Source organism: Haplochromis burtoni, unplaced genomic scaffold (assembly GCF_018398535.1).
Source record: "Haplochromis burtoni strain Fernald_Lab_line unplaced genomic scaffold, NCSU_Asbu1 Contig_453, whole genome shotgun sequence".
Taxonomy (NCBI): Eukaryota; Metazoa; Chordata; class Actinopteri; order Cichliformes; family Cichlidae; genus Haplochromis; species Haplochromis burtoni.
This window is the reverse complement of record NW_024582814.1, coordinates 344,302-353,769: the sequence shown is the minus strand read 5'-3', so window position 1 is coordinate 353,769 and position 9,468 is coordinate 344,302. Positions and strand designations below refer to the sequence as shown.

Below are 9,468 nucleotides of genomic sequence, written 5' to 3'. Positions count from 1 at the left end.
GTGTGTGTGTGTGTGTGTGTGTGTGTGTGTGTGTGTGTTAGCACTTGTTTGCATTAATAACCTCCTGTCTCTATCTTTATTCTTCGTACAATGTGTTCTGTTCAATAAATCTTTTATAGATGATACAGATGATATTTCATGACTTCCCTGGATTATTGCTTAACACTAACATTAGGGATCTAAAATGTTTGACAGTAGCACGGTCGGTATGTCTGCTGAAAAAAACCCAAATACATAATAAACAAACAATTTATATCAATTTTATTTTATTTATGCAGAGTAAATTTGCAAAAGCAGTCGCCTCAGGTACTTTATCTTGTAAGGTAGAAACCCGACAACAATACAGAGAAATCCCCAACAATCAGCCGACCCCTTTTGAACAAGCACTTGGCCACAGTGGGAAAGAAAAGCTCCCTTTTAACAGGAAGAAACTTCCAGCAGAGCCAGGCTCAGGGAGGGGCGGCGATCTAGCCTGACCTGATGGGGAGTGATGGGTGAGGAAAGTAAAGCCTTTTTTTTAACAATAAAAAAAGTATAATACAATCACAGAGATGCATCACTTAGTTTGAGCCACATCCTGATTAGGCTGTGGTTCTACCTGTACACTCATTGATCAGTGTGGACTCACCATCTCCTTGCAGAAAGACCAGGCCCAGCACCATACACAGAGGGTGGATGTTAAACTCCTGCTTTGAGCCATTCCAGGCAAAACCTCCACGGAAGTGACCCATCCACACACCGGTTAGCACCACCGATGCCAAACCCAGCACCTGGGACACTCCCACCAGCCCCGCAAACGCAGCGCGACTACGACGGGGGGCAGAGTCCTCCATGATCTGAGAGCCAGGAACAGAGCAGTTAGAACCGATGCCTTAGGCTGCACCATTTGCTGAATAAAATCAAAGTAAATTCAATTAGAAAGATGGGTTAGACAAGATACCAAGTACCTCACAAACATTATTTTTCATCATGTCACATTATAAAGAGTTTGACTTATTTGAGCTTTTGAGAGGAAAGAAAGCTAAAATAACTCATATTTGTTTCAGGAAATTTTGCAGTATGAGAAAATCTGTACCCATGAAACATAACATCAGCCAACATCACTCCTGCATTTGTATTCCATCTTTAGGGTCTGTCTTTCACCAGCCAGTGTCAAAGACTGGGCAGTGAAAAGACTCACCAAGGGGCCGTCTAACATCCTAAAAGGATTTAGCTGAACAGTCTTCCATCTATAAAAAGAAATAAATATCTAAAAACAGATATACTGAATGCCCTCTGTGACTGTTTCAGGATTCAGGCCTGCTAGAACATAAAATCAGGCTCTAAACCCTTCATACACTGGTAACAAAAAGCACTACACATACACATACATCATGACATGTCTGTTATCGTGTGCTAATATCCTGCAACGACACTCTTCTTATTACTTACAATAAGGAATGAGAAGAGTTATGGGTTAGTTTCAGTTTCTTGGGTAAGTTTTTCATAAGATGCCGTATTAGTGTATAAAATAAGCATAGAGCATGTCAATTATATTAACATGCAAGTACCACATGCACACTGATCAGGCATAACATTAGGTCTGATCATGTTGGCAGGTCGCGGAGTATGGGAGTGCCTACTGGGGTCAGCGGGGGAGCTGGCCCCAGGGAGGGGGACCTGCCCCTCCCTTCCTTCCCTCCCCATCTCTTTTTTTTTTTTTTTTTTTTTTTTTTTTTTTTGCCTGTCCCGTTTGGCTCTTTTGCCATCAGAATTGTTGTCTAAAGGCAAAGAAAGATGCCCAACGGATTTACTTTACCAAATTGACCATCCCAGCCTTGCCGTAATGGTCCATTTGATTCACCTTTTATTGTTTATTTTATTTTCACTTACTGAATACGGGACAGACTTGACTGGGGGAAAGAAAGAGGGAAAGAGAAACAGCTGAGAAGAGGGACGGGGGAGAAGGGCAAAAACCAAAAACCAACAGAACGGGCAGAGAAAAAAAATGCATATATCAATCACCTGGTCACCTGCTGAGAAAGAAAAAAGAAAACAAGCAGAAGAGAACAAGAGTAATAGAATAAACAACATCACAATGATATATGGGAATATGACAGTAAATACTAAATATTAAACATTATTGTGCAGCACATAAGATCAACAGAACACAGTGTGCTTTGAGGTAGGAGCCAAAAAGGGTGTAGTTTGTGGGTGTGATCACCCGTGTGTACACCTGTGAGCATGGACGCGCTTCTCCTCTTCCCGCTCCACCACAACCACCCACACATGCAGGGCCTTGGAGTAGGGGTATGTCACCAGGGTGCAGAGGAGGCTACCCCCCCCTCTGTCCCCTTCTGGCTGCCTCTGCCTCAATTTTATCCCACAACTTAGACATTCACATTACTCACACTCTCATTACACATACATATAGGATCTTGGGGGTGGGCACGATACACGGATCCAAAGTACCATCAGGGTGTACACCCACCCCTGGCGTCGTTGCCCACCTCTCAATTTAAATACACGTAGACATTGAGGGCTAGCAGGAGGGACCATGCGCTTACCTGCTGCTCTCTGGCAGGTAGCTCCATGCCCTCCTGGGTTTTAAATGCACCTTAGAACACACATGCATCAACACTACAATGAGCGGGTGGAGGGAGGTTTGGAGTCTTCTCTCACCCCCATTCTCTGCGACCTGCTGGAGCGGGGGGGCTAGGAGGAGGAGTTGGCCGTCCGACTGCGGTCTGGAGTGTGGGGCCTCCCTGCTGCTGCGGAGTCGGGGCGGTCTGCCTCCCCCCACCGCAGGGAAAAGGGTAACACCACCTGGGTCTGGGTGCAGTTCCCCCCTCCAGGGGCAAGGGTACCTAGACCCGGTTTGTAGAGTACGCTTGGGGAGTGTGATCGTGTGTACAGCGTCTCTTTATGTCTGTCTCCACGTTGGTTGAGTGTGGAGTAAGTGCATATGAGAGCATGAGGGTGGGAATGGATGTTTGTGTCTGTGTGTGCCTGTATGTCTGTGTCTATATGTCAGGTTGGGTATCAGACGCCACCTCTCTGGGGACATCTCAGGCCCTCCAAGGTTTGGAGGCCTATCTCCACCCACCACCACTTCCCCTGCCAGTGGCGGACTCCCTCAGGTGTCGGTGCGTTGGTGGTTCTTTGTGTCTGGGGGTGGGCGTCCGGGTACACACCGGCTCACTCCTTGGCGGCCGCTTATCGGGGCCTGGAGCCTGGGGCTCGCTCGGGCCACTTCGGAGGTGGGGTGCCCCCGGCCTCTCGGCCTGGGGCTCGGTCACTCAGGCACGGCTGGCTGCCGGCGGAGCTCACGGGCGCGTCACTGCAACTCCCCCTGGCTTCTGCTCCGCGGCTGCTGAGTGAGCCCTCATCTGGGACTCTCCTCAGCTCTTACTGGGACAGTGGCGCGGCTGCCCCTCTGTTGGTCTTCCTTGGTCTCTTGTGTTCTGGGGGCCTCTGGATGTCTGGAGTTTTGATCTCCTCCATACCTGCTTCATGCCCTGGAGGACGGGGCTGTGGCCCCCCACACTCCCTAGCAGATCGTTACATGGAGAAACCTTTGGAATGCAAGCATGCTGATCCACACAGGTGTACACACGGGTATTCACAGACGCGGACTACAGCTTTCTTGGCTGCTGCCTCAAAGCACATTGTGCGCTGTCTATCTTGCGTGCTGCACAATATCGTTTATTATTTAGTATCTACTGATATCTACTGCTAGCTAGTTTATTGTGATGGTGCCGTTTTTTTTATTATGTTGCTCTTTGTTGTTTGCTTTCTCTTCTGTTTTTTTTCTCCATACAGGTGACCCAGGTGTTTGTTTTTTTTCTTTCTTCCCCCCCTTCTCACCGTCTCTTCTCCCCTTTGGTTTTCTTTCTCTCCCTCTCTTTCTTTCATTCTCTCTCCCTGTCCTATCCCCCAGTCATGTCTGTCCCGTTTGTAGCAACTGAAAATAAAATAAATTCATAATTATAATAAAGGTCAATCAAATGGACCAATATGGCAAGGCCATGATGATCCACTTGGTAAAATAAATCCGCTTGGCATCTTTCTTGGCCTTAAGACAACAATTCTGATGGCTAAAGATCCAAACGGGACACACAAAAAAAAAAAAAAAAGAAAAAGGTCTGATCATGTTGTGTTGGTCCCATTTTGCTGCCAAAGCAGCCCTGACCCGCTAAAGCATGGACTCCACTCGACCTCTGAAGGTGTGGTGCACCAAGAAGTTAGCAACAGATCCTTTAGACTTGTAAGTTGCGAGGTGGGGCTTCCAGAGACTGGAATTGTTTGTCCAGCGCGTCCCACAGATATTCACTTTGTGGAAGGGCATATTTTCCTGCTGAGAGAAGCTACAGCCATCAAGGAATACCGTTACCATGAAAGGGTGTTCATGGTCAACGCAATGCAACAATGAACCTCCATTTAGCAGCAATAACAAGGTTAAAAAAAAGGTTTACTGCTGCTAAAGGAGACCGTTCTTGCTCTCTGAACTTCCAGTTTCTTAATGGATGTCCACCAAGGGAAGGAAATCAGCTGTGCTCTACTTTATCACTGATGGTCGGTTGTTTATGGCCATTCCAGGCTCTGTTTGCCTGAATTAATGAATTTGCTATCCTGACATAGATCTGTTATCCTTTGCTCTCATGTTAGTAGTCGCATTAGTCAAAATAGCTGTTGGTCCCAAGTTTAATTATTCTCAACTCTGAGCAAGCGATTGAAGGAACAGCCAATGGGAATGCAGAACACTGTTGATTGACATAGGACAGCGAATAGGCAACAGGTGTTCTTCTTCTGTTTCACAGGAAGTAGTTTGCCTGGAAGTTTAGAAAATGTTGTTCTGGTGCCAGCACTTATTTCACCCATAGTCACTTGAACGTCATTGACTTTCTATGGTCTCTGCTCACCTTGTGGTTGTTGCTCTTAACCTCTCACTGAAATTCTGCTAAACATCAGCTGGACAAGCCTAAATCCTGATGCCACTGCCACCGTGCTTCTTCTTTGGGTTGATGTTTTCATGCTGTTAGGCATTCCCTAATGTGCGTCTAAGAAATGCATTAAAAGGTATAAAAATAGCATAAAACGGAATAACCTATTTGTAATGGCTCCTTCATGTACTTACACGTCTTTGGCTCTGAACTGCGTTAAACTACTGACGCATAAAAGGAGCAAAAAGTCCTGTTTCATTTCACAACAGGATCTTAAAGTTCCTGATGTCACTGTTACAGAACAGAATCACCATGGCATGAACACAGCCAGCACCACACTGGCTTGAAGCGGAAGATTTAAAAATAAAAACACACAGGAGCCCGTGTCTGCTGTGTTTTATCATGTTTCATATCAACCTAAAAGTCACAAGGTATCAATGCCGCTCCCAATGCATAACAGGAAGTGTGTCACAGCTGTTACATGAGGACTGGAGCACAGAACAGCCGAATCCAACGGATTTCCACGACTGCAGCTCAAACTCCATTATCAGCTCCTCTTTGTTACAATTCACCTTCCACGCACACGGCGCGCGCGCGCACACACGGGGAAGAATGACAGCAAGTCAAACAGTCGTGTTCACGCTCCCACGGTGCGCTGTCACCTGTTACCTGTGGGATCAACGGGACTCTCCAGCCTGCTTTAGCTGTGTCTGAGTTATGTTCACAGTGACTGTGGAAAGGCACAGAGCATAAGGTTGACAGGAAGCGTGGAGTACTTACTGCGCTCCACGGTCTGCTCGGCTGTAGCGAGGAAGTCCTGCAGAGTCGACTTTACAGATCCGCCTTCCTCCTCCTCCCCTGCCTGCCACCGGGCTCAAGTGCGCCTGTGTGTGGGTGTGTGTGTTTGTTTTGGGTGGCCTTATTAGAAAAAAAAAAGACCACGTGACTTTAGGACGGCGATAAGCAGTGGAAAGCATACTTATGTTTATATATGTATGTGATCGTATTAATAATAATAATAATAATATGAGGATGATGATATGGGGATCAAACTCTGATGTACACACTCAGCTCACACAGAGGATTCCAAGAAAAATGAATCATGAAAATGAGATTTTACGTGATAAAACGTCATGACAGCGTCAAGGGAGGGGGTTGTCTGCGTGGACTTATGACTAACGGCTTCGATGTAAAGGTTTGTTGCCTTGACAACGCTGGAGTGGGAAAGATGGAGGTGGGTGCGTGAGCGAGAAGAAGAGGAGGAGGAAGATGGGAGCGCTCGTCTTTGAATGAGAGCAGCTCGTTAGTGGAGACGCAGACAGTCATAGCCACCAGTGCTTTTAAAGGCACTACCCACTCGTGTGGATTCTCAGTTTGCGTTACCTTCCAGAAAGCAAGTTTCACTCAGAGTAATGAAGACAATGGACGCAGGGGCGGAAGGGGGAGGGGGTGTTGATGTGGCACAGTAATCGGCAGGAGTGAAAAATTCACCAGTGTATCGCTGTAAATGTACAACTATGTGCTGTCAAAAAACACTATCGATGAAATATGTTGGTTTAATAGATGGAAGCAGCACACGAGTGATTTTTGAACCATTGCTTACCATCTTTAACTCTCTAACCTGTTTACTTTGAAAAATGTGAGCAAGACATGTGAGACACTATCGTTACAGCCACTCAGTAAAATCAAATATATTTACTACTGCAACCACACTACATCTTATTATTAGCTCTAGCCCTATTAAGTCACCATTAAACCTTCTTTTTTATGTTTACAGAATTCTGGTGGGTCTGTGCACATTAAAATCCTTATAATCCATTGAATTATCAGATGCTTTTGTTTGCTTAAAAAAAAATTCTGATAGAATTTCCCAACTTCTTAAAACAATCACGGATACAGATCTACGTTCTGCGCATCATTTCCTGCATTCTTTTAAACCTTTAAGCATCAATATGTGCATGACAGCAGAAATATATTTATTCCAGTAAAGGAAAGCACACACACACACAAGAAAAGCAAATCATGCAGGTAATAACATCAGCTACAATATAACAGTGAGGCTCTGTGGCACTCTGTGTCGCTGTCAAATTTTTCCTGTTAGCTGTTGTTGGACGGCTGTGGCTCAGGAGCAAATGCTGCTGTTTAAATGTGATCATGAGTCATTGCTCTTGTCTTGTAAATTTTATCAGGAGTGAATATACGTTCTTGATAAACATCAGGAAAAGAAATTGAAATTTACTTCAAAGAGCCGAGCGTCACTCTGAAGCTTTATCCGTGTTGTCAGTTGTCATTTGGTTAAAGTGTCAACCTGTGGAGCTGCTGAAGTACAGTTTTACTCATGAAAAAAAAGGTTTAACATAGCTTTGATTTTTAGTAGTCATCTTCATCTCATCAGTGTTACTGAGGCTGACTGAAGACAAGAAGGTCAGGCCAATAAATCCTTAGGATTAGTCACCACCAACACTCCTAAACTTCATAAATAGTAGACTAATAGAATAGGAGACTTTGTACTCAGACTAAAAAAACCCAACATTATCTGTTCTAATAATTTCCTGCAAAAATCACAGCATGATTTTGCTGTGTTGTTGTTGTTTTTTAACACAGTAATATTCTGTAAATAGCAATGCATTCTGGGAGGTTGTGGCTGTTTGGCCTTTAAATCACAATTACAAGCTCCACTGTAAATTTCACATTTACAGATGCTCTCATTTCTAGTGGACTTGGACAAGCAGTAAAAAGGGTGAAAAAACAAAAACTATCGATTGAAGTGCACTTAAAAATACTGTGTTTACTCCTAAAATGTAGTAAAAGTACTGCGTTATTGCAATCACAGTAACATCCCTGCACTCTGCCTTCTTCTCCTCTTGAGGGCGCTGCTGTCTCGGATAATTCACCTTGTGATCGTGTGTTTAATGAGCAGCAGCTAAATCCTTGATGGTGTTGATCTTGGGGTTCTGGGGAGTTGTTAAGGGACAACAACAGATGACAGAAAATATCCATCCTCCACGACGAGGTCTAATGTCTGCATATACTCAATATTATCCAAACGTCCAGCTGCACTGCAACACAGGATGTGTTAAACTCACGTGTTTCTCAGGTGTGTGTGTGCCTAAAGCCTTACGCTGTCACCTTTTTTTAGAAGAAGGAAAGAGAACAGTTTGTCAAGGATATCTTCATTAATGTCAGAAATGGGTGGCTACAGCCCTGTGTGTGGGTGTGTGTGTGTGTGTGTGTGTGTGTGTGTGTGTGTGTGTGTGTGTGTGTGTGTGTGTTCTGTGTGTGTGTGTGTGTGTGTCTGTGTGTGTGTGTGTCTCTTGTTTCAGTCTGACATTTCTGATTTCTCCTGTGACTCACAGGAGGCTGACTCACCACTGCTCCTTTTGCGTAAGTGTGTGTGTGTGTGTGTGTGTGTGTGTGTGTGTGTGTGTGTGTGTGTGTGCGCGCGCCACATATTGACATGCTGTTTATTAATCTGTCCTCAACAGCCTCCATCCCCTTCCTTTCTTTTCATCTTTTAATGTCTTCTAACTTTTAATGACACCCATGTGCCCAGTTCTCCCCCTCTTCTTTCACTCTAATAATAAAGTCTCTTTGACCCTCCTTCAGTATGAATAGATTTTTTCTTTTTTTCCTACGGCTGTGGGTTTGAACCTGTCACATTTCTATTACTCTAAGATTGTGCTTCCACCCACTGGTGCTGTATGATGTCACAATTAAAGAAACACTCGCACGTAAAGCTCACTTTTTCATTTTATAAAACTATGTTAAATACTTTTAGTTGCTAATGAGTATATTAATACCACTGGAGCATTGTACTCATTTAAAGCTTTGGATATTTACTCATGGACTCTACTGGATTATGTTTAATGATTCAGAGTTGAAAATAATCCTCATTCAAGCTCTCAGCTGTATTTAGTAATTCTGGTTCTTGACAAAGACTTACATTGTATCTCTTCTTCTCTGCTGCAGATTTCTCCCGTGTGTGTCACATCTCTGCTGTGTATTTTTGGATATTACGCCTGCCCCTGACCTTTGCAACACTCACCTGGATACTTCTGTCAAACTTGTTCTCTGTTTGTTGTAAATAAACCCTTTACCTTTTACCTGTTGTCCTCTCCTGCATTTTGGTCTAGTGAAACTTAGCAGGCCTTGGTGCAGTCCCTCAATTTATTGCTGTCTGAACAAGCTGTTTCGTTTACCTTTGCCTTTGGCTAGCTTTCTTCTGATTGGTTACCCTCTGTAAACAGAAAGTTTGAACAGTATGTGGGTGGGGCTTCTGTTCTCATAAATGACTGTATTAGGGTCAAAAGTAAAAAAAACAAACAAACAAACTCTTAACCCAATACTACTTTTACCTGTTCAGTAACTATATTGAATGAGTAAATGTAAATACGCAGAGCTTTTTACTCTATCTGAGCACTCAAAGCATTTTCTACAAAATGCCTCATTCACCCATTCTTACAAGCATTTTTTTCTATGCCAAAGTCCTTTCTGAAGTGTGGACTGGAGCAGCCAGGTATTGATCTAAGGCCCTGCATTAGAGATG

At 44.2% G+C, this 9,468-nt stretch overlaps 1 protein-coding gene across 1 annotated transcript in view; it reads right to left on the bottom strand.

The window, feature by feature from the left end:
- LOC102314440 (transmembrane ascorbate-dependent reductase CYB561) overlaps positions 1–5,951 on the bottom strand; it is a 12,387-nt gene extending 6,436 nt beyond the window's left edge. The window contains exons 1-2 of the mRNA XM_014341239.2: positions 5,703–5,951; positions 629–836 (exon numbers count right to left, since the gene is read on the bottom strand). Of these exons, the coding sequence (XP_014196725.1) occupies positions 629–833 (205 nt within the window). The 5' untranslated portion in view covers positions 834–836; positions 5,703–5,951. The remainder of the gene's footprint in view (positions 1–628; positions 837–5,702) is intronic.
- Positions 5,952–9,468: the final 3,517 nt, after the last annotated feature.